Raw genomic sequence first — 27,892 nt, forward strand, 5'->3', positions numbered from 1 at the left:
AGTCGATTCCTCGTCATCTGATGACTTGGTTGGCGAGTCTGGTGAGATATTTGCCAGGGCTGCAGCGGCCTAATGATTCAAGACACTTTGATTAGAACATAGTTGATTTGGAAATGCGCCTATAGTACTGAGTGTGTTACAATACAAGACATGTGTGTTTAGCTATCTGCGTGTGTGTCGAATATGCGCGTGTGTGTGTGCATATTTTGTGTGTATCATTTTTGAACTGATCCAGCGCCATATTGATTAAGATTAGACGTACAAATACCAAAGTGCACAACTTGCGAACCACTGCAGCGGGATTTACATTTGTTCACTACTTTCAGACATACACAAGCATATAGAGCATAAGGTACATAATAGCTAACATATCGTAATATTTCATGTACAGCCTGAGACCGCCTATTTATCCTCACAATAAGTCATTCTTGTCCTCCTTCTCCCATTCCTCATCTTCCACTTCGTCCTCCTCCTCCGACTACGGCTGTAGCTGCAGTAGGGTGTTTGGCCAAGAAGCTGCCTCGTCTGGAGAGTTTTCCCGCTCGATCAGCAGTTTGCTCCATGTTTTTTCTAATTGTATACACGCCGCAACACCATCTAAACAGTAACAATGCTTGAGATCGGCTAGATTTGGAAACAGCACTGCTAGGAAGAGGTGCAAACGTGATGCTTCCGACACCTTCGAGTGTCCGACATGTAGTTTGCAGAGGGTCGTCTGCGTGGTCCAAAGTTCCAGGTTTCCATCCGGCGCACGGGGAAGTGTCGGAAAATGTGTGGCATCGAACGTTAAGTGCAGGTCATGAAGCGACTTGCACCTGGTCGCTAATGAAAGCATCGAGGTCAAGGTAACCTGATTTTCGCCAGGTTCGTCTGACGCGAATGTCAACGTACGAAGATCTGGCCAAGCAACTGCAGCGTCCTCAATGAACACGTCATCCAGGCAGTATTTTCCAATGCCACTAAATTGGACAGTCGACAGCCTCCTGAACCGGAGCAAAGGCCGGAAAATATAGGAATGGAGAGTCCCAAGTTCCTCGAAGCGGTGTCCCGAACGGTCGGTCACAGTGATATTTTCCAGAAATGCAAATGTTTTGCAGGACGTAGATAAGGATTTGATGACCGCGGTGATTTCGGCTGGTCCAGTAGCTGTGTAATGCCAGATTTTGAGGGCCGACAATTGTGGCATGGCAACGTTATGAAGGAAGGATGTGCAATGTTCCAAGCGGGTGCCAGTGAGATGAAGATGTTTGAGCGTACTCAATTCAAGTGGCATACCACCTGATGGTTGGAATACCATATCAAATGATTTGCCCAAAGCCAGTGTAAGGGATTGGAGACTGCGCAAATGCTGGATATCGGGAATGATCTGCTTCATCAGACCCATGCGGAGTGGGCCAATCGATAGGACATTCAGCTTCTTCGGCAGCTTAGGTGCTTTGGAAGGACAAGCCAAAAGCTTGTGGGAACTGTGTAGTGATAGTTGTTGAAGGCCAGGCGCTTGAGTAAAAATAGCATCAAACAATTGCTCTACCTCGCGCTCCGGAATGCGGGACTCTATTTTATATACGAGGCATTCCAATCTAGGCGAGAGGAACTGGTGAAGCAACGAGAGTTCTGAATCGAAGTCCCGCAAATACTGAGATAATGTGTTGAAATGCAATGTGCGCAGTTTGGGAAACAACACAGCGGGCGGAAAGAGCTCGAAAAGTCGCTGTACGACCTGGCGACTTGGTCTCGGGGGATCACGGGTGTTCCCCGTAAAGATCAACTCGCGTATCCTTGCCGCATTGATCCTGACCCGCTCCCATTCCGTGGGTAGCGGTTCGCGGGAAAGATCCTGCAAATTGGAGTACGGTGAGCATCGTCCTATCAAGACTCAAGTGGCAGACATCACTCACCATAGTGTTACCCCACCAGGCTTTCCAAGTGTCTCGCGGGAGACACTTGAAAAGGGGTGTCAAACTGTCCTGTTGAGACCATAGCATGTCGAGAGCGAGATTTGAGAACGTGGAACAGGTCATCGCCATGTTTCGCAAGTCCGACTTAGAGGACTTGACGTGTTGCAGTATATAGTAGACGATATCGTTGACTTTGATAGCGTTATGCATGATGAAGAGTTGTTGGTAGCCCTCGGTCGTTTGCACGATCCTTTTTATATATCCAATCGTGTCCACAAGTCCACAAGTCTAAGTATTTTGTTTAGGTAGCATCCGGTCGGGAGCTCACAGCACCATTGACTCTATCGGCTGCATTGTTGTGGACAATAGCTGAAACAAGAAATTATTCAACTGGCACTGTGGACATTTCTCACCACTGTACAGTACGGTATTCGCTGCGGGATCGCTGAAAGCAGGATAAGCGTACATAGCTGCCCACGTCATCCCGTGAAAGCCTCACCATGGAGAGTAAGTTTGAGGTAGATGTCGAGCACTTGCTTTACTCAGCGCCTTTGGTGGTCCTAGCAGCAGGTCAAAGAAATCTATGCCGGCCACTAGGTCCAAAGCATGAATTCAATGTATTGACAATCGACTCTCGATTCAAGCACTAGTCGAGGCTGTTGAAGAGGATATTTCTGGCAATAACAGTTCAGACGTGTCAAAAAATGAATGAACGTGCACACTCACACTTAGGAGAAACGATATCTTCATTCGTCTATAATCTGTTAAGGGGGACTAGTGCACACGGAGGTTCCGTGTTGCGAACGCGTTACTGGCGCTGAACTACAAAACAATCTTGCACGGACGCCTCATCATGCATCACTGTTCACGCACATATCGGATGCTGAGTAATAATAGTTGTATTCAGGATCCCAACAGGTCTTCCACTGACATCCGAACTTCTGAGTGAGGCTATGTAACATTTTATGAATGTGCTACAACAAAATTCCGAGGCTGAACGAACCGCAAAAAATATTCAGCGCCAAGGACAAAGCTGTGATCCACTTTTTCCGAGGCAGGTGGAGCCCATTATCGACGTGAGACCCGCAGTAATTGCCAATGCCTTCAGGAGTGTGGGCAGATAGAATCACAACTTCCATATCTTGCTTCAGGAGGCTACAGCTGAACATTGAACGTTCGAACCTTGAGCTATAATAAGATCCGGGAGACCGCGAAACAAAAGAAGAAAAACAAAACTCATCAATCTCGATCTGTCCGCAGTTTGTCCCGCGAGAATTCCAGAGAGTATCCAGGTTCCAGCACGATGGCGCATTGCGATGACTTCTGGAATAGGGGGTTCCTCTGTAGTTACTGAGCACGCAACGAGCACTCCACAATTTCAATAGTGATATTAAGAATGACCTGAGCAGCCACCACGAGAACCCGGCCTCCTGGAGTAATTGTTCTCTAGGCAATGCAGAGCGTACGCCAGGCACCATTATCAGAAAAGACAACTTGAAAGAACAAACATGCCTTGCTTCTCGGATGGCAGGGTCCATATCCGCAGCGCCGCAGCGCCCAGCTGCTCTTGGAGTCCTATACTCCAAGAAGTTCGCCCGCGGCAGAGTCTGTATCTTGCAAGATTCCATTATCTGTAGGCACGAGTTCTGGTGCGAATTCGGACGAGTCTGACTCGAGTCTGAATGAAGGCTTTTCGCGGTTGTCATCTTCAGAACTGAGGGATAAATGCGTACATATCACTGTGACTCTGTCTTGTCTGACGTTGAATGATTGACTCACATCAAATATTCACGGATCAGACAGAACAGTGTTCCGTGAATAAGGGCAGGTACAGCATCATAATTAGGACGCTGTAAGGGTCTTCATGTGTATGGTGTTTGAAATGAAGATGCAACGTCAGTGCCACCGGAAATTATGATGGCTTACTAATAAGGCAGCTTCAGCTGAGGTGGCCCGAGCACAGCCAAGCACCCTCTATCTCGATCAGTCATCTTCGATCATCGATCAGTTGCGGGATAATCTTTGACGTCGAAGGGAGCCACCGGCGAGCTCGAGTCATCAGTGCATCAGCGCTTCAGCCAACACCCTATCATACTTTGGTGGTAGTTACCGATGATCAAAGTTATACGCAAAACAAACGCATCTAAAAGTCACTGGCTTGGAAAGAAAGACAAGTTTCATAATGTGGCAATGGTGTAAGGACAGTGCGCGAAAGTGTCAAAATCAAAACTCTACAAATACAAAAAAAATAATGGAATTATGTCTGTTTCACCCATCTTGGTCAGAGAACAATGATATCGGTCTCTGCAGAGGTGCCGGCGAGCTCGATCGTTCAGACTCTTCCGGGTGACGATGTGAATGAGACGACGAAATACGCATCGGCGGTTCAGGGTATGAGATACCCTCAGGAATAGGCGACATCTGGTAATGCTCATCAGGTCCTCGACTTCTTGAGCGAGGATATTGGGAGCCCGGTTCTGGTGGTTCCCCTGAGACGGGCATGAACCCTGCTGGCCATGGAGGCTGTGTAGGTGTGGTCGACTGGTAGGCGCCGTGTGAGTCTTGTGAATGTCTTTCGGATGTCCGGGATTCTTCATGAACCGGAGCAAGGGGCCGATTTGCGACATCTGGACTTAGAAGATTATGATGTGCTTGATGAGAGTGGTCAGATGGAGTCGAAGCTTCATCGGACTGTAAAACATGTGAACAGAAGATGCATTTCATATCGGAGCACATACCGGGGGTTCAACAGTTATATTTGGAACGCTGGCAGCTGATTGTGTTCGCTGGTGGAAACGTTGCCTGAAGTTAAAGTAGTCGAGCGGATTTCTTGATCGTGGTGGACTCCGTTTCTGGGAAGGACCTTGCGATGATTGGGACTCTATTCGACTTGAAGCACGTGAATCAGTATGTGTGGCGGGGATGTTTGACTCCCTGGGACGCTGATGTCCAGGAGGTAGTACAGGTTGCTAAACGAGCATAAAATTAGTGCCCTGACATTGATACTGGTTATGATATCGCACAAAATCTCTTACGGCCGGCCCAGGAGTTGCTGTAGCAACAACTTCTGGGTCTACACGCCATTGTTCTACCAAATCTTCCCTCCGACTTTTCTCGGGGGGATATCCACCGCGTGATGACGTACGTCGTTCAGTCTGACTTTCACTCCTTGTGTGCGTGGAAGATGCCTCATGACGAAGTGAGACTCCGTGTCGTTCGGTGGGGGCGCTTACAAGCTCGTATTGAGACATATGCGTCGATGTTGATCGCGACATGAGAGATGGAGTATGCAGACTTGGGACTGGAATTGGGGCAGGTTGCGCATATGCGAAATCGCGAGTTCTTACAAGAGCATAGTTTGAATCCTCAGCATCATACGAAGGACCGCGACGTGAGCGGTTGTCTAAGTCGTGTGGGTGTGTGCTAGAGCTCAGGGACACGGGCTGATAAAGTTCGTGTGGCGGTGGGATTGGGATGTACGATGTCTGTGGGTCTGCTCGCGGTATCCAACCATCCCGGGGAACGTCAGCTAAGTGGCTAGAGGTTGTGCGTATTTGCGTAGGGTAAACGGTCTCCGCTGGAGGACTCGTTGGTGGTGAGGGCGTTGTGATTCTTCCTGGAGGGGAATGGGACGGGACTGGAATTACTTGCGGTGGTGGAACTGGCATAATAGGAGCTGCATGTGGCGCAGTACCATACTGCCCAACAGGCGGAGCAGACTCCGGGCGCACGCTGTCCATAAAAAATGAGTACGATTGCACATGGATATATGGTTACATACTGTCTTGAAGATCGTGGGTGCACCCGCGGCTGTGAGCGTACTACATCATTATTACGTTCAGAGTGCACCGACTCTTCTTCCTCTTCTTCGTCTCCTCCATCTGGTAGGACGGCAGGCCGATGCACTCGTCGGACCGGTTCATCATCATTTCTTATCGTGCTTCCTTCGTCGAAGCCGAGCCGACGTCCGATTGTTAGGCCCTCTTTGTAACCACGCCGCCTGCCATCCTCGTGGGCGAGCATCATCATCTTCTCTTCCTGCAACTTCCTTGCTTTTGTTCTGGCTCTCGCAGCATCCGCCTCGGCTTCACATTTCTGAGCAGAGACCTGATTGATGATATCCTGTGCACGAAAAATTTCCTTTTGTGCATTTTCAAGCTGTAGCTTGTACAACTTCAACTCCTCGCGAAGACGAGCTGAGTCTTGTTCAGCGCGCTCACGATTCTCGGTTGCTTGACGCAATCGGTTGAAGTATTCGAGCGCACGGCGCTCTGAGCTGTTAGCCCGGTTGGACTCTGTCTCGAGACGTTCAGAAGTGACGACAAGAAGAGCATTGATTTCGCGGACTTCATCGTCGCGAGCGATGAGACGGGCGAGGAGGTGGCTGCTTGAGCCACCGTCTGTGGTGGTATGTTGTGATCGATGACGAGAATTTGATTTGCTCGGACGACGAGGACGAAGGTAGCTGGGTGGCGAGGATGGAGAGGATGGCCCAGACTCAAGATCGTTGGGGTGTTCGTTGGCAATGCTGATCCTATGGGGGATGAGAGGGACATTACGATATATGGTTGTTAGCATACCTTTGTTCATCATCAAGGTCGGCGAAAGGACGCATGGACGATGATAGACACGATCGAGCACCTGAAAGGATGCTGATAAGCTGTGGAGTGAGAATGTATGATCAGCAGAGTTAAAGGATAAATAGCACAGGATGGAAGGCGCAGCCTCGTGTAATCCGAACCGGATGAAGGAGGGCGTAAATATCAATTAATGGATGATGATTATGAAAGCTGGGGTATGTGACCTGGAAGTGGCAGGAACCGACAGGGAAAGTCATGACTTGTATACACGTGTTTCAGGCATGCAATGCTATTCACGGAAGGCCTGAAGAGGTAAACAGAAGCCAGAGACATACCAAGATGGTTAATCTGGTTTCGAGAATATGATCTCGTGGCCTACACGAAACTTGTTTTGACGGCAGAGGTCATTGATGCAACGTTGGTGACTATTGTGATTACACGAGGCAGATGAGTTCCTGTGGTAATTATGACGTGTAACCTGCGGGTAGACATTGATGCGTGCGGGGAAAGACGTATAGGTTTACTCCATAGGGAAGCAGGGCGGAGATTTGGACTAGCTCCTTTATGACCCATTGGGATCGACTGGTAGGGCGTGGTCATCGTGCGGTTGTTTGGCAAGAACGTCTGGAACAAACAATATGATATGTGACATATATTAGTCAGCCAAAAAGTAGCCAATCACATGTCTCCTGATATAATTTGATCACTGTTCCAGCTCACAGTCATCGTCGTCGTCGTTCTCGTCGTCGTCGCCGTCGTTGTTCAAGTGTTCTCATTGTTAGTGATCTTTAGTGTGCTATAGCGAAAGTTATACCCAAATAGAATCAGTTAAACATTGCAGGTAAGCTTATCTCCCGTTGCTATCAAACATAGTTCTTATCGCCTGGCTTGACAGAACTTGCCTTATCGTTTTCCTTTACAGCATACCCGAATTTCACTATGTCTCACGCATCCTATTCTTCTCACTCCCAATCCATCATGACCGAAGACGAAGAAGATTGGGAGGACTACGTCAAGGGAGGCTACCATCCTGTTCACATCGGTGACTCTTTTTCAGACAGCAGGTATGTCGTCGTCAGGAAACTCGGTTGGGGTCATTTCTCCACAGTATGGCTCGCCAAAGACACAAAGTAAGCAGGCACATCTTCTCTCCCCACGTGCAGTCCGTTTATCTTTCCTTCCGTTTTTTTAACCGATCAGAATGAATCGTCATGTCGCGCTCAAAATCGTAAAGTCCGCCCCCAGGTACACAGAGACCGCTCTCGATGAGATCAAACTACTCCAACGTTTGATCACATCTAACACCCTTCCCGTCGCTCCAACCCCTGATAATCCAAATCCTCCCCCATCCCATGCCCACACACATCCCGGGAGATCACATGTCATGTCATTTTTGGATCACTTCCGACATAAAGGCCCTAATGGCACTCACGTGTGCATGGTTTCTGAAGTCTTGGGTGAAAATCTCCTCGGACTCATCAAACGACATCAGAACAAGGGCGTGCCCATGCACCTCGTCAAACAAATCGCGAAACAAATCCTTCTAGGTTTGGATTACATGCATCGTTGTTGTGGCATAATTCACACAGGTCCGTTATTTTTGCCTCTCCCTCGCGCCTCATGACCATGTTCCGACAGACTTGAAGCCTGAAAACGTTCTTATAAGTATCGATGACGTCGAATCTATCATTCAGACCGAGGTTGCCGCGTCAGCAAATGCCACATCACCACCCACCCGACTCGTCGGCGTACCCCCTTCCAAAGGTCGTGGTGGCAACCAGACACCTCGCTCCGAATCCGTTTTCATAACCGGATCTCAGCCCCTACCGTCCCCATCCTCCTCGTTCGGCAGCAGCCCCATGTTCGATAAGCTTGCGTTCGGTATGAGCAAGATCGATGGTGAGGCCACCTCCAAGCCCGGATCTTACGGATCTAGTTCAATGGCGAAGGATGGATCAGCTGGATCAGCTGCAACATCAGGATTGGGCCCCATGGACGCCTCTTCCAAGCGCGCAGACTCGACAGAGGTGGCCGCAGAGCGTATCTCAAATGTCTCGCTCCATCCATCCGGATTCAATAAGACGCCGACACCTCACCCTGCCAATCCTCCAGGGCCTTCACTACTGACACAAATGGCCCCCTCCCAGCCCCCAGTTACAACATCCTCTCAGCCACACGCTGTATCGACTTCCAAAGCATCTGCGGAACCCAGTGCTGTCGATCCAAAGCTTTCCACCTCTGTCATGTCTATGGATTCGGTACTGGCAGAGACATCTACAACCTCTAGCCTGCTCGAGAGCACTACGAAGATCACAGTCAAAATTGCGGATCTTGGTAACGGTTGGTACACTTCCTTTTATATTATTGTCATTGCGTTTTTCATTACGTTTTCATGGCTGCTCATTGACATTCGCTTCGGCGGTGCTCTCTATCTTCGTAGCTACCTGGGTCGAGCACCATTTTACAGATGATATTCAGACGCGACAGTACCGTTGTCCGGAGGTCATTCTTGGAGCTAAGTGGGGCACTAGTGCAGATGTGTGGAGTGTTGCCTGTTTGGTATGTGCAACGATCGTCGCTTAGAGCATGCTGCTCATACGCACCTCAGGTATTCGAACTTATTACCGGAGGAGACTATCTCTTCGATCCTGCGCCAGGCCCACGGTACAGCAAAGATGATGACCACATCGCCCAGATCATAGAGCTGCTGAGAGAAATTCCAAAGTCAGTCGCGTTTTCAGGGAAGTATAGTTCAGAGTTCTTCAACCGGAAAGGCAAGTTTCCTCGAAATGCCCTCTGATACGTTCTCATGTATCATACGCTAGGTGAACTCCGACATATCAACAAGCTTCGGTTTTGGCCTCTTGAAGCGGTATTGCATGACAAGTACCTCTTCCCGAAGGACGAAGCTGATGCTATTTCTGCCTTCCTCACTCCGATGCTTCAATTGCACCCCGAGCGCCGTGCAAAAGCTTTCGAGCTTGTGCATCATACATGGCTGGACGGTATAACGGTGCAGGGCGAGATCGATATCGTCCGGCGGGCCGAAGAAGAAGAGGCTGCAAGACGCAAGTCTACAGAACAAATTTCACTTGATGCCGATGAGGTAGATGCCATGAAACCGGTCGGGGAGGCGGGTACCGGAAGCGATGATGGCACACTGCAGCGGGAATCGGTACAACCGCATCAAGCGCCCATACTATCTGCACCTCCTGTCCCGTCATCTTCCACCGCCAAGGAGAATGCGAATGCCCCCTCATCAAAGTCATCGCATGTCCGGTAACCATTTCCTGTTTTGTCCTGCACATAGACGTGTGCACTATTATACCGTAGCACTTTTGTTTTTCTCATCTCTTACCATCATATTGTGTTGCTATCTCACAGTCTTGTCTGTACCCATAGACCGCGACGCGATGAACACTAGTACTTACCTGCCCTGCTGTTTGGGTGCCCTTGTTTGCGTAGAGTTTCTATACCAAGAAATGTAGTAAATAGAATATGGAGCCGTAGTTCACAAAGTGGATGAAGGTAGACCTGTATGCTAATAAAGTAGTTTGATTGTTCTTGACGATTCTTGAACTGTCGGAAACTCGCTACATTCTTGGCAACTTTGAACTTGTGTTGGGATTACTTGGGGGTTACGATCTATCTTCACAGTTAATAGACCGCAATGACCTCGAGGTCGATATTGAAATACTGTGTCCGATACAAGGCAAGTAGGTTGTCAAGCTCTCCTTGGGCTTGTCAGTGGAGGTACCGAAGTCCATCGCAGAGGACTCTTTCACCACTCGTCTTCGACCCCGCCTCTTCGTCATAGCTAACGGGCCGAAGTTCATCCGATCGTATGCAATCTGTCCTCCGTGAGACCCGAAGTTTAGGCTACTAGCGTACCGGCCGAGATTGCTTGCACAAACTTGATTCCCACTAAGGTGAACCACGCGATCCTGTATGTGCTCGAAAATGAAGGTTTTCACGGTTTTGGCGTTGCTGCTGCTATTTCGGCGTTTGGGGCCTGGGGTGTACATCGTATATTGGGCTTGCACATGCAGCTGTAAGTCATACTCAGTTGGAAAGGACGAACCATGTGCGTGGAAATGGGATGGGTATCAGAAAAGATGCCATCAATTATGCCATCTGGGACATATCTTCGATTGAATAGAGCTTCAAATTGTCAATGACAACGAGCAGCCGAAGAAATAGAAGTTTGATTGAACGTGCGTGGGTTGTGTCGCCGCTGAGGAGGCACCAAAACTGAACTGAAGATCAACTGTGGGGTCCTTCGACTATATCTGAGAAAGACTCACAGTGGATGTCCGAGTCGTGGAATGCCGCCAGCCTCAAATCTGCAGCCGCCACAAATCAAGCAATAGAGGTCCTCGCAGAAAACTAACATGCCTCCCATAACCCTTAAGGTTATTGTCTTCCTTGGATTCCTGCATCACCGACAGAAAGAGTCTCCGTCCAGCAACTTCTTCGGAGTGAACACCATCACTACCCAGGGCTCTAAGGTTCATAAAAAGTGTCTCGTCGACAACACACGACGGCAATCAGGTTTTTTGCTGGATCCATGAACACCATGAGCTTGAGTGAATGGGAACTGAGGTCACTGTGCTCAACGTTCTTTTTAACCGGTGCTGCCCGACTGTTTGTTGTGAAAGCGTTGATACTAGTATGGGAATCATCGCGGCAAAGCCTTCGTCGTTGTCCCACAAGCAGGGATGCCGTCCGCAGAATGTGATTCCTTCGGTATAGAGACTGTATCGAAAGAATGGATGCTAAACTTGAACCATGCGTGGGGTTTGTCCTGCTAGAGTTGCAGGCGCTCGGAAATAGGTGTATGATTATCCGTGTTGGGGACGGGGGGTAATTATTGGCCACGATGTACTGAAGCTCGGATGAAGGACATGTACGTCTGGCGAAGGGCCTTACATACATTGTCAGTACAAAAATCTATCTGAGAGGGACCTACTAGAGCAAATAACGTCAACACAAAATTGTGACTCACAAACGTACAATGAAAAATGTATCGGCAAGGCGAAATTCCAACTTTCCCTCAGGAAAACCAAAGGAGGGCAGGATCCAAGATGCATATCAAGTCCTTCGAGTTTGTCCAGGATTTTATCATGATGACGTGGGACTTTAAATTTGCGAACGGATTCAGTATACATGGTTTGATGATATGCGGTAGAGGTTACGTATGATATCTTGAACCAATCGGTAATATTATAGTAGTTCCAAATTTACAAGCACGGTTACAAACATTCCCAAAAACTAGTCAATCAAACCTTGTGCGAGAAAATATTCAGTCGTCTATTGTCTACATGCAACAATTAGAAAGAGTCCAACGCTCTGAAAAACGCGCACCTGAGGGTGTATTTGGCTAGCGTCTCAATTTCACTATATTAGCATAGAGAAGTTCTCTTTGCATCTTGTAATTGAGAAGGGAGACGGGAAGCGAGTCTTCATTGCGACCTGCAGCGCGAATAACTTCCTTGTCTTGCTCTGTCATCACAGTCCGTAAAAATAACTGATTCTGTTCATCGGCCCGAATATGCAAGTTGATATACCTATGCAGGCGATTGTAAGGGGCCGCACTTGTCGAAATTCACATCACAGGTAAGAACGCACTCTATACACGTCGCAGAGTCCATGGGCTTCTCAGATTGACGGCCCGCGAGAGCAGAGGAACATAAGAAGGGTTCGCGTTTCCTTGCGACGGCAATAATAGAGCTGGCAATATGAAACGCTACGGTGGTAGAGTTCTCTGTATAGTTGAGGAATTCAATGAGTCCAACAGGATCTTTGCCGTAACCTGCTGCGGTGGACTGTGCTCGAGCATCCTGCCATAAGCGCAGCCGCATCGGCGTGAGGGGAGGATGCGTTTTCGGATCCCACGCAGAGACAGCATTGACTTGCACCATTCCTTTAAGCTTCTCCGCAATGGGCCTATTATTGAGATATAGTCCCGCGAAGTCGAGAACATCAGTTGGCTCAATGGCGATGTCAACACGTGCCATGAAAGGCACGTCGAACCCGAGCCGAGAGTTGTCGAGCAAACCACAGTCGTAAATGATGGCAACTTTGAGGAACATCATGAGCGTTATGTTTGCGAAGAACGTTCGTACGAATTTGAGGGCCCCCGAGGAGCGTTCAACGTCATGACATGCTGGTTTGTGAGCGGGCCTATCATGAGTGCGAGTCCGGGTCTGAGATCTCTGTGTATTGGTTGTAAAAGAACACTCACCAATGTTTCTTTTGGCACTGTCACAAGAAGATACGTGAGTTGTAACGTCAGCCCCTGTGTTTTGTCCCAGTCACAAATCTCACCTCTTTTGAGCAATACCAGACACCCTTGCACTACGAAAATGTGTGATGAGCGCTTGTAACAGAAATATATCAGCCACTAGCACCTTTGAACATTTCAAAGGTTTATCCAATGTTTTTTGACACTGCGTACACTGTACACCGAAAGTTTTCACATTCTTTTTGATCAAATCACTGGGAGTTGCTGCGATGCGAAAAAGATTGTCCCGGTCTGGATGAATGACATGTACAATATCTTGAGTCGGCGGGGGGGTGTTCGCGTCGGTCATGTTGTCGTCAAGGTAAATGTGTGAGTTGCGACATTGTGTAAGGTAAGATGATATTGAATAGGGGCAATCGGAATATCCCGTACTTATTAGTAAGCGTCCAAAAAGAATATGTGTACCCTATCAGTAGTACCCTTAGTTCGCCTTGAAAGCTTGAACATTCGTCCAAAACCCCTTTCGATTCTGATGGTTCCGGTGTAGCATCAGTCAATTCTAGCACAACTCGAGCGATACATAACGGCGGGAATACTTATCCGAGCAAAACTTTGAATCATCAGGGGAGCAAGAAACTCGGGGAGCGAGGTGACTCACCACCTATCGATCTTCCCTCAAATACTCGTCAACCTTCTCCCAGATGCTCCTCTGCATTATATGCCAATCCGCCTTCTGTTTCTCCTTACAATCTTTGCACCAATCATTCGTCCACTTAATGTTTATCAACGCTGTCAGTCCACGCAGTGGGTCATACCGATATTGAGTGAAAATGCCTCAGTCATATACCAATCGAGCCCACGCCTCGTGTCTTGCAGTGAATGAAAGGCATGTGCTAGCCACACTAGCAGAGGCGATAAAGCTGAGTGCAGGCTTCTCATCAGCTTGTTCAGAAGGAGTTGGCGTCCCTTCACTATCACTTGATGGCGCGCGCTGGAGGTTTCGGCAAACGAAGGCAGGATCCTCGCGTGCCGCTGCCTGCACCCACATGTCACTTAGATACTCTCTTATCCGTATAAGGCGCAACATATCCGCATGGCCGATTTGCTCTGATTCCTCGAGCTCGTTCAGACCGAACCCAGCCATCCTTGCCATATTGTAGAATGCAGGCTTCAACAGCCCATCAATGTTGCACATCCGTGCGAGGACAGCTACCTTCGGAGCATCGAGGTGCGGCTCTAGGTTCGCGGTTAGCTCTTCCAGGCTAGAAGGCCAAAGCGTTTCCAACTCCTTCACGAGCCATACACGGTCGGAGTCAAAACCAAGGCCTGTCGCTGCGCGAATTAAGGACATTAGGGTGCGAGGCTCGTTAGCATAGCGATAATCCCTGACGCATTTGTTAGCTGATGCAAATATGAGATTCAAATTTCAGTAGACACTCACCCCGGGTTGTCATAAAACAACAGCAGCGTCTCGAAATCTATTGCTTTGAGTTTGCCACGAAGATCGAGTTTAATTCGTTCAAATTTGTCACCACTTTTTCCCTTGTCGTGGAGTGAGGCTGCAATGTGTTTTGAATGCTGGGAGAGCCATGATTTATGCACCCTGAATAATATGCCGTCAAGTTCAATGATAGCATTTCCGTCTGCTAGCCAAAACCGCTCATGCTCGCGAAGTTGCTCGGTAAGGTTCTTTGCTCCTGCGGATTTAAACCTTTTCATCGCTGGTTCGGGCTCCAAGGAAGATTGGCGTTTGCGTCGCACACTCTTTACTAGGTCGCTTGAAGTAGAGGTTACATCAGAGGCTGGAAGTCGTGTGAGCACATTATACAGGAACATCGTTCAGTTGGTGCCAAGTTCAAGTCTTACCTACACTGGAGGTTTCAGACCCACTACTCGAACCAAAGAGAAGGTCAGCGACTCGCTTCTGCTTGACTGCTTTTACATTTTTATCCCCCGGTCGCACCATATTATTCTACGACCTGTTGTCACCCTGCAGTTCGGGAGAAGATGAGTCCAATTTTAGTCCAATGAGCGCTCAGCGAAGTTCGAACAGTTTGCCAAGTTGCCAACCGTCACAGTAGGTCACGTGAACATATTAGTATGATTCAGACGATCATACTAAAGAGAGCTCACGGGAAACTGAAGTTAATGTATTCCGGACGATAATTTCAATACAACGATTATTGTGGATGGGAAATGCTGAATGGATTATTGAATAATTGGGGAACAAGAAACCTGGACTCGTCAGAGGGCAGATGGACAAGGTGCTGAAAGAGCACAAGTGAAGTAAATTTTCAAAGCGTGAATGACGTCGACAGCAGGGTACCAAGAAGTTTGAAATGGCGGGGACAAAAGGCTAAATGAACGACAGTGGAGAGTGTACAACAAATAGTCCTGGAACTTTACATAATTACCGAATCTAGTTCGCCTTGAACACTCGTCTAAAACCCCTTTCGATTCTGATGGTTCCGGTGTAGCATCAGCCAATTCTAGCACAACTCGAGCGATACATAACGGCGGGAATACTTATCTGAGCAAAACTTTGAATCATCAGGGGAGCAAGAAACTCGGGGAGCGAGGTGACTCACTGCAATATCCACCTGTCAATCTTCCCTCAAATACTCGCCAACCTTCTCCCAGATGCTCCTCTGCATTGTATGCCAATCCGCCTTCCGTTTCTCCTGACAATCTTTGCACCAATCATTCGTCCACTCGATGTCTATCAACGCTGCTAGTCCACGTAGTGGATCATAGCGATATCGAGTGAAAATGCCTGAGTCATATACCAATCGAGCCCACGCTTCGCGTCTTGCAGTGACCGAAAGGCACGTGCTAGCCGCACTAGCAGAGGTGATAAAGCCATGTGCAGGCTTCTCGTCAGCTTGTTTAGAAGGAGTCGCACTATCACTTGATGGCGCATCGCGGAGGTTTCGGCAAACGAAGGCAGGATCCTCGTGCGCAGCTGCCTGTATCCACATGTCACTCAAATACTCTTTTATCCGTATAAGGCGCAACATATCCGCACGGTCGATTTGCTCTGATTCCTTAAGCTTGTTAAGACCGAACCCAGGCATCCTTGCCATATTGTAAAATGCAGGCTTCAACAACCCATCAATGTTGCACGTTCGTGCGAGGACAGCTACCTCCAGAGCATCGAGGTATGGCTCTGGGTTCGCGGTCAGCTCTTCCAGGCTAGAGGGCCAAAGTGCTTCCAACTCCTTCACGAGCCATGTACGGTCAGAGTCAAAACAAAGGCTTGTCGCTGCGCGAATTAGGGACATTAGGGTGCGAGGCTCGATAGCATGGCGATAATCCCTGACGCATTTGTTAGCTGATGCAAATACGGGATTCAAATTTCAGTAGACACTCACCCCGGGTTGTCATAAAACAACAGCAGCGTCTCGAAATCTATTGCTTTGAGGTTGCCGCGAGGATTGAGTGTAATTTGTTCAAATTTGTCGCCACTTTCTCCTTTGTCGCGGAAATGGCTTGCAATGCGTTTTGAATGCTGGGCGAGCCATGATTGATGCACCCTGAATTGTATGCCGTCAAGTTCAATGATAGCATTTCCGTCTGCTAGCCAAAACCGCTCATGCTTGCGGACTCCTTCGACGAGGTTCTCGGCTCGTGCAGGTTTAGCTCTTTTCTTTGCTGGTTCGGGCTCAGAGGACGATTGGCGTTTGCACCGTGCATTCTGTACTGGGTCGCTTGAAGTAGCGGGTACTCCAAAGACTGGAAGTCGTGTGAGTGGAGTACATGACACAGGAACATCATCCACTGGTTTATGTCGTTCAAGTCTCACCTACATCGGAGGCTTTAGGAGTCCAAGGAATACTCGAACGGAGACTGCGCCTCGGAAGGTCAAGCAAGCTGACCCTCGGAACTTTGTGAAGCAAGCTGCACCAAAGGTCATAGACGCCAGTGGGCCTTGGTTGAGATTTCTGAATCTGATTGACAGTTTGATTATCAACTACATTTTTATCCCTTTGTCGCACCATGTTATTCTACGATCTGTTGTCGCCCTGCAGTTCGGGAGAAGATCAGTCCAGAGTCGAGTGATTCTGAATGAGCAGCGAAATCTGCGGGAATGATATGCTATTAGATAGACCACGTGATTGCATTAATGTGTCATGACACTCCGGGGCGATTATCTGAGACTGAACTCTGGAAGAGAAGTTCAGTACGAAAATTCTTGCAGACATCAATCGTGAAAAATGCTAAGTGGAGTATTAAATAATCGGGGAGCAGAAAAACACGGATGACCAGATCTAGATGCTGAAAGAGCAGGTAAGGTAAATGTTCAATGTGTGAATACTGTCGACAGCACTGTACCAAGCAGCCTGAGTTTGAAATGGTGGGGAAAGAAAGGCCATGTGAACAACAGCGGAGAGCCTAATGAAGTGACGAAATGGAGATTAATAAAACTGTATACTAACTTCCTGGACTTGTACGACAAATAGTCCTGGCACGCCTTTAAACACCGGTCCAAATCCTTTCTATCCTGACGCGAATTCAAGTACAAAGCTGGTGAACTTCACCGCAACTCTAGCAAGACAATTAGGAGAAATGTTTCTTGGTTGTGCGAAATTTTGAATCACGGGAGGTGCAAGATACTTGGTGATCAAGGTAACTTACAAAACCCCACACCACAAAAAAACCCCAACAAACATCCATTGGTCATTCTTCTCTTAAATACTCACCAACCATCTCCCAGATTCTCCTCTGCATTTTATGCCAATCAGCCTTCCTTTTCTCCACGCAATCCCTGCACCATTCATCGGTCCACGTGATGTTTATCAACGCTGCTAGTCCGCGCAGTGGGTCGTACCGATATTGGGCAAAAATTTGTGAGTAGTGAACAAGCCGAACCCATGCCTCGCGTCGTGCCGTCGCCGAGAGGCAGTGGCTATCCATAGCAGAGGGGGTAGGGCAAAGTACAGGCTTCCCGTTGGTATTTGCAGATAAACCTGAGGGTCTTTCGTCATTGCTAGATGGTGCAGCCTGGAGGTTTTGGCAAACAAAGGTAGGATCCTCATGTGCAGCTACCTGAGCCCACATTCCGCTCAGATACTCTCTCATCCGAACAAGGCGTAGTACATCCGCACGGCCGATCTGCTCTGATTCATCCAACCTGTCCAGACCGAATCCAGGTGCTCTTGCCATATCGTAGAACGCGGGCTTCAACAGCGAATCAATGTCACACGTCCGTGCAAGGCAAGCCACCTCTGGAGCATCGAGGCGTGGTTCTGGGTTGACAAATAGCTCTCCAAGGTTAGACGGCCAAAGCGCTTCCAACTCCCTCACGAGCCATGTACGATCGTTGTCAAAACCGAGTATCGCCGCTGCGCGGATAAGAGACATGAGTGTTGGGGTCTCGATGTAATCGCGGTAGTCGCTAATCTACACGTCAGCCAGCACTATATGATGATCGAAATTCAGCATATACTTACCCAGGGTTTTCATACAATGAAAGCAGTGCCTCAAAATCTATTGCTTTAAGCACGCCACAAAAATCAAGTGTAATCTCTTCGAGTCTGCTGCCTTGCGTTCCTTGGTCGGGAAGTATGGCTGCAATCCGTTTTGAATGCTTTGTGAACCATGATTGGTGCACCCTGAAGTTTATACCGTCAAGTTCAATTATAGCATTTCCGTCTGCAAGCCAAAACCGCTCATGCTTGCGAAGAGGAGTCTTTTCGGCTCGTGGGCGTTTAGCCAGTTCGTCTCTAGACTCGGAATCCGTTGTAAGATGGCGTTTATACCTTGTGGTCTTTGTTGGATCGCATATCACAGCAGTGAAGGTTGAGACTGGAAGTCGCACGAGCGAAGTACATGTGACTATATATTCTGGTTTGCAATATGATTTCAAGTCTTACCTATGCCGGATTTCTCGTGACTACTCAGACGTGAAGGCCGACTCAGAGCGCTCTGATGGACTGCTCGCTTATAGGACACATCTTCCGAGTCATCCTCTCGTTGCGCCATGATAATCTGTGGCCAAGTCGCTTCTGCAGGTCGGGAAAATATGAGTCCAGTGTTAGTGATTACATCAATAAGCGTTCGAATCAGTGGATTCTACTTACGAGATTCGAAAAGAAGGAATGGTTGTCTCTATGATATGGGAGACGTGACCAAGTGAGTATGAGCGGCAACGCGTCAATGAATGAATGAAAGTCACGTGATCGTTTTCTGACTGCTATCCATGCTGCTTCAGGCCTGTGAGTGACAGTGAACGCTTTGTACGTTGGCTGCGTCTATCATGGGTGGTCCAAATCTTGAGGTCTTTAAATTTGGTCTGTACTTGTTTGTACCCGTCATGGCCTTGTTGCATTTCGGTGATCCTGCTTGGTACCATAACCACGTCCTTCCTGTAGGTTGTCGTTTTGTTTATGTGACTTCGTCGTTGACTGTTGCGACCAGTATAGGGAACACCTATTCCCGCCTCCGGATAGGACTTACAGTGTGAGTCTTTTAATATCAATGTGCTGCTCATCCGTGTGCTCAAGATGCACGTAGAAAATACCAACGGATCAAACCGCCATCCGAGAAGAGCTGGCAAGGATAAAGGCAGATAAACTTGCACGACGAATGGAGCGGGATCAAGAGCTTCAAACACAGCCGGAGGCACCTGCACAAAGTTCAAAAGGATGGTTCAAATGGTGGTAGTTCAGGGTAACGGTATGTCGCCTAAAGTTCTCCTCACGAGTAGCATTTATAAGTCAGTCGTAGTTATTAGCTCCCCCTTACTTCCTTCCAAATGCATTTACTTCGTCTACGCTCTCAATATTGTCTATCTATGTTTCTGTATCATTGCTTAGGCAGCTGAGCTTCTTCGCCGTCGATGTGCACACTCCAGTAGCTCTGCACCTGCGCTGCAGCGACAATCTCTTCAAATTCCATCATCTCCTCGAAAGAGATTTTGACTCCACCGCACACTACAAAAATTAGGCACTTTTCTTTCCTCTCTTCTGAAGAAAGTGCTGAGAACGTTGGTCCGAGGATGCGCAAGAGAAATTCGCGATTATACCCGGGAGTCAGAGTTGTCGAACAAGCGAGCTCCGTCAGTATTTTATGATCGTCTGGCAGTATGGTTATTGCGCCAGCCAATCTGCGTTTTGCATCGCACAGGGACTCACCTCCAAATAATCTTGCAGTATGCATAGCCATCTCGTCTGGGATGCATGCGCATTTTATTCCTCCGGCACGATCGACTGCCATTCTAACCACCCCAGGAGCTGGCGAGGTCGCGCCTAGCGAGGCTGCTCGGGATTTCAGCGCTTTCATGTGTGGAATTGCGATATTATATTCCTCAATAATTTCAACGGTATACGGAGAATTGTCCTCCACTTCAATGGAAGGTAGGATGGGGACTTTAGAAGTAAAGTTCCGGGTATTGATGGCGATGGCATTGTAAAAGCAGTTCGAGCCAGTGGTTTCTAGCGCTACCACCGGCACTTTATTGGGCGTGAATTAGAGGTATGAGTATAGCGGTTCAGGATTTTAATTACCTTCATCCCACCCGACGTTCTTGCAGCCTTGCATGATGCCTCCGATGAGGCCTCCCCCTCCGACACTGCAGAATATGGCGTCCGGCTTCCTAGGAAGTTGTCTCTGCATCTCGATCACCATGGATGAATGACCATTCCAGAGGACAGGCGAATCATATGCTGGCACTAGGACACTAAGATGCGTTTGGCTTGCCTCAAGTGACGAGTAAGCCTGTACTCACGCATTTGTGTCTTTCTTCACGGCATCTTGCAGCGCAGCGAGTGTTTGGGAGTAGAATTCTCCAATTGTCACAATCTCTGCGCCATGCTTTCGGAGAGCCTGCTGCGTGTCGATACTTACATTGGTGGGAAGGAACACTGTGCATTTCACTCCCAAAACACGTGCTACAACTGCCGCAGCTAGGCCTGCATTTCCGCCCGAAGCGATCATCAGGTGCACCGAAGGACCATGCTTCTCCTTGCATTGTTGTGCGAATTTGGAGATACCTCTGTATTTGAATGATTGAGAAGGTTGCAGATTCTGTACGTACGCCTGTTTGATAAGTCGCACGTGGTCCAAATCTATATCGCACCTCCAACTTTAGGTATGCAGAACATCCGATAATATCAGATATATGGCTGGAATACACTAAGGGTGTTTCCGTCCACAAATTCTCGGATTGTACCGCCTTAATGGTCATATCGCTAGATGTTGGTTGTTCATAAGCCAGCTTCCGGAACTTTGATGGAGCAATTGTCCCTGCTATATTTGGACAAGCTTAGCTCCGGATTGAATGTTCTCACTCTTACCCCGCGTAGAACAAAGGAGAAAGCAAGAAAGTAATAAGAACGCAAAGATTACAGCAGTTGATTCATATCGGGTGAACAGAATGTTGTGATATCAAGCGATCCGCTTTAGTCATTCTTCTGAAGGTACGATTTAGGTGGTGTTCCCATCACGGCCATTTCCTTGGTGTCTAAGCCAACCAGCTGCATTGCCGCATGACATCCTGTGACAGTTTGGGACTCGCATCAAAGCACACGAATAAGACGCCACCTGACGCCACCTACCCTTCACCACATGCATCGCTGGCAGTGATCGCGAAGATGAGCATGAAGGGGATAGATAACTCGAACAGTTGTTTGCCGACATCTCTCCGTCGAGATGATGATTACCTCTACATCCGAGTTTTCCATTGTGTGGTGCGCCGTGTTGCTGGGTCTACCAGCTCTGGCCCTCTAAACGCCACCCGAGCAGAAGAAAGAGCTCACTAAGGTATCGGTATCACGTATCTATGTGCCGTTGATAAATGTCAAACATTGATGCCCGGGTTGTCTCAGTTGTCTTTTGCGCGCAGAAGAGGCTGAAACATTCATCGAGCAACCACTAGCTTCATTGACAGTATTTGCACGAGACTGATCATCTACCGATGCCAAGAACCATGGTTTCGGCCTGTCAGGATACGTACTAAGGTGTATTACATCAATAACATACCTCACAGAGCAAGTTGTTGACATAATATCATGCAATGTCCCAATGGTGGGGAATTAATGATGCACAGCCCAGGCTGATGTCGTGCGTGCTGCAACATTGAGTAAGCACTAGGAAGTCGCATCAGGACGTATTAACTACACCTGAACCGACCTACCGAACTTGCAAATTCAAGACTGGCCGTGATTCGTGGGTAGCAGCGAGTAGCGGAGCAAGATCGGCTACTTATGATTGATATCGGTTAGACCTGAGAATGTGTGGGGCAGGGCCTCGGAGAACGCCTCGAACTGCGATGAGCGGCAAGTCATGACCGTACGGTGGAATTATGTACTAGTAGTGCCGCGGATCTTTAACAATTACGGAAACCCTGATGTTTGGCGTGAAGTTCCGTCGAACCTGCACGCGTATCATAATGGAGCGCATTAGCGCCAAAGCCAGACTCCAGACTCCAATGTCTGAGGCCTATGATTTCCTTTGTGTTCGTCCACGCACATCTCATATCTTTCGGTGCTTGACTTGGAGCGACGCGGTCAACGTTCTGTGACAGCCGGACCGGTTATAGTCATATAGCCGATGTCGAACAGCGTGAAACGTTCGGGTTGCAACCAATGTTCTTGGCGACACGGTACACCAGCCACGGTAGTGGCAAAGAGTTGTTTATACGTGGTAAGCCATCAGTGCATCGCGACTAGCCCTTTGAAGGTATATGGGATGATAGATTCTCTTGGCAGCCAGACCTGTGCTACATATATGATCTGTCAGTGGGAAGCCTCCATTGCGACATCGACATAGGCCAATGCGCCTTCCGTTTACGCCCGCAAATTTCTTTCATGCTCCGACGAGTTTTATCAAATGGCTCTCATACCGGTGCTATGGTACCTCCGTATCAGACACACTGGCTGGCAGCTGGCCTTTGTGAACGGAGGGTCCATGTGTGTAGATTGGCACGGGCGTAAGGCTGCGTGAGGCCGGGCTCCCCGCAGTAGGAAACCCCCCTTCGTTCAATGCATTATGCGAAGGCCAGTCGAGTAAAAGACTTCTATGCGGAAATTAATGAGCACGTTGTCTGTAAGACATAAATTTTATGTGAGCTATCAAATTACAGTTGATACAGTGCTGATACACCACCTACAAGTGATCGACTTGGCGTCAAATAGTCTGCAGACGTGCCACGATATCGATGGGTGCGAGATGAAGGCACGAAAGGTAGTTTCGATTACGGACTTTCTGGCGCTTCCAGCCCATAATGCTCACTTTGGAACAGTTCCTGATACCAGGGCACAATTCCTGATTTTCAGGCAACGAATCAAATCAACGGAGGCCACCACCATCATCATCATTACCGCCCGGAAACTAACGACCATGGCGGCCATGCCAGCCACAGAAGCACTGTTGTGTCGTCCATTGGACATTTCAATGCGAATGGACGCGGTTAATGAGGCCATAGTGGCGCGGAAAATTTACCACCGCCTATCATGATGAATTCAAGCATACGATTTAGAATCCGAGCAGTTTTTTTTTCTGCCGTAGGCAGTCATCTAAATGTGATGATGAAATATTGGGACAGCCTGTGAACGGGTCGTTTGGCACATATGGCCGTGCGCTCAAAACCTTCCGATGACACTTTGTGTATCAAAGTTGTACTTGGCTGTCTCGAATTTCAAAATGAAAACCAACTTTCAGGTAATTTGTCATTTCATAGACCGAGGTCTGAGACTCTGAGCCCATTCGTTGAACTCTAGGGAATTTTCAGGTTTCTCGAAACACCACTTCCGTCGGACACATTTCTGTCTGCGATTTATTTGACAGGGACGGGACGGTATGTCAATTGTTAATTTCCGTATGTTCGTACCATACCACCCCCTTCCGCCGGCACTAGAGTCTAGACGCCTTGTCTTTTAGCATGCAATACCCAATCACACGGATCGATCCAGATGCAGGACATGGCTATTAGTCTCTGTTGTTCCCGGACGCGTCAACAATAGTTTCTGTCCCACACTCGGCGCGCGGTACATCGTGTCTTCTTTTGACGCCAGAATGATCCTTCCGTGACATACATGATCTGCGTTATGTATTAAATTACAGCAACGCCATACGTATCCCTGACGGTGCAAGGTCTCTTACAGAGACAATATCGTACACCAGACATCCTAAAGGTCGACGGCGTTCTTCAGCAAGGGACGGCCGGTTGATGTGGCTATAGCCATGTCCGAGATGCGGAGAATGTTCCGCAATGTATCGCGGATACACGAATTGCACCCCGCAGACAAATTCGTCACAATCAATCAGCAGTCCGTGGAACATATCACACATTTAGAATCAAACTCAACCTGGGAATGGTATGCGATACTTTCGTCACTCACGCGTGGCTTGCAAGAAAAAAAATTCGCGGATGTCATGATTGGTGACGTTCGATTTTACGATAGTCGCGGGAGATGCTATGTACAGCTCCGCACGGCTGGAGCTCTCGACTCTAAACGTTCGCCTGTAAGCCTATACATAGCATGAGTTGGACTCGGGTATGTTTTGACATTTTCTTGCAAACGGTCTGATGTCTATGTTCCCAGCTCGTTATTTTTTCAGTCATTCTGATGGGTCTCGGGCATGTTTACGACACAACCGCAGCATGGTGATAAGCTTTGACAGTATGTCTCACATGAATAGACGTTTTTTTTAATGGATGTATGATGGACGGAGGGAGCGGGGGCAACCATCCGATATTGTAAAAATATGGTTTGTAGAGTGGGATTTCAGTAGGCTGTCCGTGTGGTTAATCGCGACGACCTTGTGCGTATTGAACTTCTATTTTGAGAGTACGTAATGTTGATTGCCCAGGCACTTGGTTTTCGTAAGCGTCGATCGTTGGCTTTGTTGTCTCCGAGAGTCTTTGCATTTGCATAGCCCCTTGGGGAGGTCCCTGGGCTATGTGCCTAACGGAATGTGGAATGAAGATTTAGGTGATCGGAATGAGCGTAGCTGTGCTTGCCCGAGGCGCGGGACGTATATTGGGCGCACCTAGCAAGCAGTGTTATCGGATGGGCTTCGAGAGTCTGGACCGTTGGCTTAGACCGTCTTGGGTATGGGTAATTCCCTGCTTAATCCGTAATTATCGGTGCCAGAGCTTGGGTACTGCATTGTGCGGATTGGGAATTTGCAAGTTTAATTACTATTCGGCCCTGATTCGGACAAAGAAATTTATGCCAGAAGGCTGTGTTTATGATTGAGAGGATGTATTGATGGGGGATGGAGGAGTACGGGATGGGAGGGTACGTGCATGAATAAAAATTTGGGATTTGATGGTACACGTGTGACCTCGTGCATGCCTAGGCCTACGCATGTTTATCTTTGGTGAATTTGGCGGAGTAACACAATTCGCCTTGAATGTCGGAGTAAGTAAACTGTGTTTGAAAAAAAGCGGATCAGATGTCGTCTGACAGGTGAATGGAAAAAGCGCAGATAGCGCATCGGGACTGATGCGGACAAACTAAAGACAAAAATGCCAATTCAAATTCCGTGGATGAAGTGGCGGAAAAATAGTGCAACCGGAAATACTATTTTATCCCACGAATTGGTTTGTTTTCTACATAAAATGGAAAGAGTAAATCCTATAATGCAAAAAAACTGGGAAAAGGGTTGACAACGAAAAAGATGGCAATCGATGAAGGGTCACAGCCACATTGATATTCGGAACGGACGCGGGTGCTATTTGAGTCTAGACTTGGCCATGAAGTAGGAGTTAAAGGGAAGATGCGAAAAAAGCGTGTACTTTCTTCCGATAATAAATTATTATTATGGGGGGGTCAAAGTATATACGGCATCCTTTACGGCGTGACGTGTGTTATCAGTGCAAAACGGTGCCGTAGCTCGGCGGGGTTGTTCCTGAACCAAACTAACGGATAGATTTTTTTAAAAGTCCGACGATTGCGGTGCCTTAATTGAGGTGTTGGGCTTAACTCTTTCCAGCGTCTGCAATCAGGCACCTTTTTTATAGAAGGTTGTTCCTCTTTTCCTAACCCGCTTCATGGAGGACTCAAAATCTTCAACTCTCGACACTCAAGTCGATTCAAAACTTTCACCTGCTTCACTTTCAATCTCTTCTCGTTCCTCAGAGATTCACGATCTCAATCAATCATTAAATAATAACTACGACGACAACGGTGAACTCTCTCCCACAGGTTCATCATCCGACATGGCTGCCCTAGTCGCGCCCAACAATCCATCTATTTTATCTGCTTCAGCAGGCATACAAGGCGTCAATAAACGCTATCGTCCAGCTCCTGCAAAGACTTTTCAATGCAGAGGTTATGGCGAGTGCCGTATGGTTTTCAGTAGAAGTGAGCATCTTGCCAGGCACATTAGGTAGGTACCGAGGCACATACCCCCGTTCGATCTCTTTAATTTCCTATCAGGAAACATACTGGCGAGCGCCCTTTTACTTGCCACTGCAGCAAGCAATTCTCGCGTCTCGACAATTTACGCCAGCATGCTCAAACTGTTCACGCTGATAAGCAAGAGCAGAATGAGCGCATGATGCGTGAACTTACCTCTCTTCATGCTTCTATGGCCGCCGCAAATAAAACCGGTCAGCCAAGAGGCAAGAGAGGTCAAGCTTCCGTTAATGCTGCTGCCGTACTCGCCTCAAGCAATCATTCAGGATCTCAAGATAGTTCAATGCATGGTCTCGATCAAGTCAAGGAGGAGGACTTGTCTGCCTCTCTCCACCCCATGCACCAGCGTCCCGGTACGAGCACTGGTTACGAGGGTGGTGACAACATGATTTACGGTGACGGTTGGAATTCCGATTTGGATCATCGTTCTGGTAATCCTCGACCTACAAACAACCATTCCTTTCGTGACTCCAGCCAGTCCTTTCGTGTCCCCCCCGCATCCTCTACTTCATGGCAGCAACAGTCGCAGTCCTTTCAGACCTTCACCACCAACACATTCAACTTCAGTCTCCCCTCTAGGGAACGGGATGGTCGGCCCGGATCTAGCAGCAGCAGGCCACCAACTGCAGGGGGTCCCGACGCACATGCTAGAACGCTCCCGCCACTCGCTGCCGTCGTCTCCGCGACAATCCCCCCTCCACCATCCCAATCATTCGCCCTCCCACCTCAGTCAGCACAACACGTACTTCCCTTACCCTTCCGAAGACCTACAACAGCCAATCGCCCAGGTACAGCTCCCGCATCAATCCTCTCCACAAAACCTGCTTACGCTGGAGGGCCTGGATTGGTCACAGAACTATCCGTTCCAGTCTATGGACGCGGCGACATGGCAGCGCCATCCCTCACATCCTCCTACGGGGGCATCCCATACGATTCAGAACCAGCATCTCCAACAGGGGGGTCATATGACTCACCGTTTTCCTTCCACCCACCGGCGCTCGCCGAGTCAGTCTCATCTAGTGGGCCTTTCGCATATTCACCACCAAACAACCCTCGCAAACGACCATACCCGGGACCAGACGATGATGTCTCACGTCGAGAACCCAGCAGCGGGCTTTCAGGGCCTGGAGAGTACGAGTACGGGTCAGAATCACGCCCTCAATCTCGAAGGCTCACCGTCCTGGAACTCTGCAACGACGCAGATGCAGATGCAGGACTACGATCATTTCTACCCGGTGCAACAGGAACGGCTTCACGGCCGACTACCGCATCAGGAATCATCTCATCAGCATCATCCCTCACACTCGTCGATAGAACACCCATCTCAAGCTACTCACTACTCCCAGGAGCTCAGACGCCAACAATTCCAGCAGCAGCGTATAGCGCAGGCGCGGCGTCGCTCGGGGGAGGCCGAGTTTCTCCACAATTTCGGCACGACATATCATCGGCATCAGCAGCAGCAGCAGCAGGGGCCATACTTTCCGTTAACAGAGGAAACTTCGCATCTTCACCCTTATCAGACACATCACGCAGTCCACGATCCCAACCACACGGGGTTGCCTTCGCCACCGTTGCTCGATCCGTCAGCATACAATCAAACTCGTCATCCCCATCATCCAATGGGGCAACCCCTCCAGCACTATCAAAGCGAGGAAGGGAATCTCCAGTTACATCTCCATACTCCTCCGCTGCCGTTGGAATGAGAGTGTGACTGTCGTGGGGGGATAAAAATCATAGCTTTTCTCGCTTTATATCCCTAGTAATTGGGGGGTACGAACATTGGTGTTTGTTAGCAGCGCGATTACC

The 27,892-nt window shown here is 48.5% G+C and overlaps 12 protein-coding genes across 12 annotated transcripts; 4 read left to right on the forward strand and 8 right to left on the reverse strand.

Moving 5' to 3' along the window:
- Positions 1-287: 287 nt before the first annotated feature.
- F5147DRAFT_44534 (uncharacterized protein) lies at positions 288-2,272 on the reverse strand. Its single transcript, XM_041429896.1, has 2 exons — positions 1,899-2,272; positions 288-1,837 (listed from the first exon to the last, which is right to left on the reverse strand). Exons 1-2 carry the CDS (start codon positions 2,106-2,108, stop codon positions 479-481), a joined length of 1,569 nt encoding a protein of 522 aa, XP_041285622.1. The 5' UTR covers positions 2,109-2,272; the 3' UTR covers positions 288-478.
- A 352-nt stretch (positions 2,273-2,624) lies between these two features.
- F5147DRAFT_726735 (uncharacterized protein) lies at positions 2,625-3,700 on the reverse strand. The gene is made up of 2 exons (XM_041439196.1): positions 2,902-3,700; positions 2,625-2,849 (listed from the first exon to the last, which is right to left on the reverse strand). The coding sequence occupies exons 1-2, from the start codon at positions 3,602-3,604 to the stop codon at positions 2,764-2,766; spliced, it is 789 nt and encodes a 262-aa protein (XP_041285623.1). The 5' UTR covers positions 3,605-3,700; the 3' UTR covers positions 2,625-2,763.
- A 466-nt stretch (positions 3,701-4,166) lies between these two features.
- F5147DRAFT_780915 (uncharacterized protein) lies at positions 4,167-6,513 on the reverse strand (the record flags this gene model as incomplete). The annotated part of the gene is made up of 5 exons (XM_041442536.1): positions 4,167-4,589; positions 4,637-4,867; positions 4,922-5,630; positions 5,680-6,432; positions 6,479-6,513. 5 exons carry the CDS (start codon positions 6,511-6,513, stop codon positions 4,167-4,169), a joined length of 2,151 nt encoding a protein of 716 aa, XP_041285624.1.
- A 662-nt stretch (positions 6,514-7,175) lies between these two features.
- F5147DRAFT_726743 (kinase-like protein) lies at positions 7,176-10,041 on the forward strand. The gene is made up of 7 exons (XM_041439197.1): positions 7,176-7,319; positions 7,374-7,608; positions 7,679-8,067; positions 8,117-8,818; positions 8,919-9,037; positions 9,087-9,252; positions 9,304-10,041. The coding sequence occupies exons 2-7, from the start codon at positions 7,418-7,420 to the stop codon at positions 9,759-9,761; spliced, it is 2,025 nt and encodes a 674-aa protein (XP_041285625.1). The 5' UTR covers positions 7,176-7,319; positions 7,374-7,417; the 3' UTR covers positions 9,762-10,041.
- Positions 10,042-11,858: 1,817 nt separating this feature from the next.
- Positions 11,859-13,071, reverse strand: F5147DRAFT_780917 (uncharacterized protein; the record flags this gene model as incomplete). The annotated part of the gene is made up of 5 exons (XM_041442537.1): positions 11,859-12,045; positions 12,107-12,661; positions 12,723-12,739; positions 12,806-12,835; positions 12,889-13,071. 5 exons carry the CDS (start codon positions 13,069-13,071, stop codon positions 11,859-11,861), a joined length of 972 nt encoding a protein of 323 aa, XP_041285626.1.
- Positions 13,072-13,201: 130 nt separating this feature from the next.
- Positions 13,202-14,731, reverse strand: F5147DRAFT_44627 (uncharacterized protein). The gene is made up of 4 exons (XM_041429897.1): positions 14,589-14,731; positions 14,164-14,524; positions 13,381-14,107; positions 13,202-13,332 (listed from the first exon to the last, which is right to left on the reverse strand). The coding sequence occupies exons 1-3, from the start codon at positions 14,686-14,688 to the stop codon at positions 13,558-13,560; spliced, it is 1,011 nt and encodes a 336-aa protein (XP_041285627.1). The 5' UTR covers positions 14,689-14,731; the 3' UTR covers positions 13,202-13,332; positions 13,381-13,557.
- Positions 14,732-14,909: 178 nt separating this feature from the next.
- F5147DRAFT_644049 (uncharacterized protein) lies at positions 14,910-16,802 on the reverse strand. Its single transcript, XM_041433133.1, has 4 exons — positions 16,525-16,802; positions 16,094-16,454; positions 15,311-16,037; positions 14,910-15,262 (listed from the first exon to the last, which is right to left on the reverse strand). Exons 1-3 carry the CDS (start codon positions 16,718-16,720, stop codon positions 15,326-15,328), a joined length of 1,269 nt encoding a protein of 422 aa, XP_041285628.1. The 5' UTR covers positions 16,721-16,802; the 3' UTR covers positions 14,910-15,262; positions 15,311-15,325.
- Positions 16,803-16,938: 136 nt separating this feature from the next.
- Positions 16,939-18,842, reverse strand: F5147DRAFT_726755 (uncharacterized protein). Its single transcript, XM_041439198.1, has 4 exons — positions 18,803-18,842; positions 18,596-18,727; positions 18,173-18,527; positions 16,939-18,117 (listed from the first exon to the last, which is right to left on the reverse strand). The coding sequence occupies exons 2-4, from the start codon at positions 18,702-18,704 to the stop codon at positions 17,400-17,402; spliced, it is 1,182 nt and encodes a 393-aa protein (XP_041285629.1). The 5' UTR covers positions 18,705-18,727; positions 18,803-18,842; the 3' UTR covers positions 16,939-17,399.
- A 136-nt stretch (positions 18,843-18,978) lies between these two features.
- F5147DRAFT_780920 (uncharacterized protein) lies at positions 18,979-19,385 on the forward strand (the record flags this gene model as incomplete). The annotated part of the gene is made up of 3 exons (XM_041442538.1): positions 18,979-19,089; positions 19,140-19,181; positions 19,236-19,385. The coding sequence occupies 3 exons, from the start codon at positions 18,979-18,981 to the stop codon at positions 19,383-19,385; spliced, it is 303 nt and encodes a 100-aa protein (XP_041285630.1).
- Positions 19,386-19,526: 141 nt separating this feature from the next.
- Positions 19,527-20,907, reverse strand: F5147DRAFT_587594 (tryptophan synthase beta subunit-like PLP-dependent enzyme; the record flags this gene model as incomplete). The annotated part of the gene is made up of 5 exons (XM_041432010.1): positions 19,527-19,798; positions 19,856-20,173; positions 20,228-20,400; positions 20,449-20,747; positions 20,800-20,907. 5 exons carry the CDS (start codon positions 20,905-20,907, stop codon positions 19,527-19,529), a joined length of 1,170 nt encoding a protein of 389 aa, XP_041285631.1.
- Positions 20,908-23,903: 2,996 nt separating this feature from the next.
- On the forward strand, positions 23,904-25,186 carry F5147DRAFT_764693 (uncharacterized protein; the record flags this gene model as incomplete). Its single annotated transcript, XM_041440725.1, has 8 exons — positions 23,904-24,185; positions 24,266-24,327; positions 24,396-24,485; positions 24,534-24,546; positions 24,656-24,834; positions 24,948-24,964; positions 25,026-25,087; positions 25,136-25,186. The coding sequence occupies 8 exons, from the start codon at positions 23,904-23,906 to the stop codon at positions 25,184-25,186; spliced, it is 756 nt and encodes a 251-aa protein (XP_041285632.1).
- Positions 25,187-25,887: 701 nt separating this feature from the next.
- F5147DRAFT_587537 (uncharacterized protein) lies at positions 25,888-27,797 on the forward strand (the record flags this gene model as incomplete). Its single annotated transcript, XM_041432005.1, has 2 exons — positions 25,888-26,057; positions 26,108-27,797. The coding sequence occupies 2 exons, from the start codon at positions 25,888-25,890 to the stop codon at positions 27,795-27,797; spliced, it is 1,860 nt and encodes a 619-aa protein (XP_041285633.1).
- Between the last annotated feature and the right edge of the window lie 95 nt (positions 27,798-27,892).

The sequence above is a fragment of the Suillus discolor genome (genome assembly GCF_016758755.1).
Source record: "Suillus discolor strain FC423 chromosome Unknown F5147scaffold_119, whole genome shotgun sequence".
NCBI classification, from domain to species: domain Eukaryota; kingdom Fungi; phylum Basidiomycota; class Agaricomycetes; order Boletales; family Suillaceae; genus Suillus; species Suillus discolor.

Coding starts and splice junctions, on each gene's coding strand:
- F5147DRAFT_726743 (XM_041439197.1), top strand. CDS start 7,418: ATGTCTCACGCATCCTATTCTTCTCACTCCCAATCCATCATGACCGAA. Junction 8,819..8,918: donor AATTGCGGATCTTGGTAACG/GTTGGTACACTT, acceptor CTATCTTCGTAG/CTACCTGGGTCGAGCACCAT. Junction 9,038..9,086: donor TGTGGAGTGTTGCCTGTTTG/GTATGTGCAACG, acceptor TACGCACCTCAG/GTATTCGAACTTATTACCGG.
- F5147DRAFT_644049 (XM_041433133.1), bottom strand. CDS start 16,720: ATGGTGCGACAAAGGGATAAAAATGTAGTTGATAATCAAACTGTCAAT. Junction 16,455..16,524: donor TCCTAAAGCCTCCGATGTAG/GTGAGACTTGAA, acceptor CACGACTTCCAG/TCTTTGGAGTACCCGCTACT. Junction 16,038..16,093: donor TTGTTTTATGACAACCCGGG/GTGAGTGTCTAC, acceptor CAAATGCGTCAG/GGATTATCGCCATGCTATCG.
- F5147DRAFT_726755 (XM_041439198.1), bottom strand. CDS start 18,704: ATGGCGCAACGAGAGGATGACTCGGAAGATGTGTCCTATAAGCGAGCA. Junction 18,528..18,595: donor TCACGAGAAATCCGGCATAG/GTAAGACTTGAA, acceptor TGCGACTTCCAG/TCTCAACCTTCACTGCTGTG. Junction 18,118..18,172: donor TCATTGTATGAAAACCCTGG/GTAAGTATATGC, acceptor CGTGTAGATTAG/CGACTACCGCGATTACATCG.
- F5147DRAFT_44534 (XM_041429896.1), bottom strand. CDS start 2,108: ATGCATAACGCTATCAAAGTCAACGATATCGTCTACTATATACTGCAA. Junction 1,838..1,898: donor CCTGGTGGGGTAACACTATG/GTGAGTGATGTC, acceptor TCCAATTTGCAG/GATCTTTCCCGCGAACCGCT.
- F5147DRAFT_726735 (XM_041439196.1), bottom strand. CDS start 3,604: ATGACAACCGCGAAAAGCCTTCATTCAGACTCGAGTCAGACTCGTCCG. Junction 2,850..2,901: donor GGCGCTGAATATTTTTTGCG/GTTCGTTCAGCC, acceptor AATGTTACATAG/CCTCACTCAGAAGTTCGGAT.
- F5147DRAFT_44627 (XM_041429897.1), bottom strand. CDS start 14,688: ATGGTGCGACCGGGGGATAAAAATGTAAAAGCAGTCAAGCAGAAGCGA. Junction 14,525..14,588: donor GTCTGAAACCTCCAGTGTAG/GTAAGACTTGAA, acceptor CACGACTTCCAG/CCTCTGATGTAACCTCTACT. Junction 14,108..14,163: donor TTGTTTTATGACAACCCGGG/GTGAGTGTCTAC, acceptor CAAATGCGTCAG/GGATTATCGCTATGCTAACG.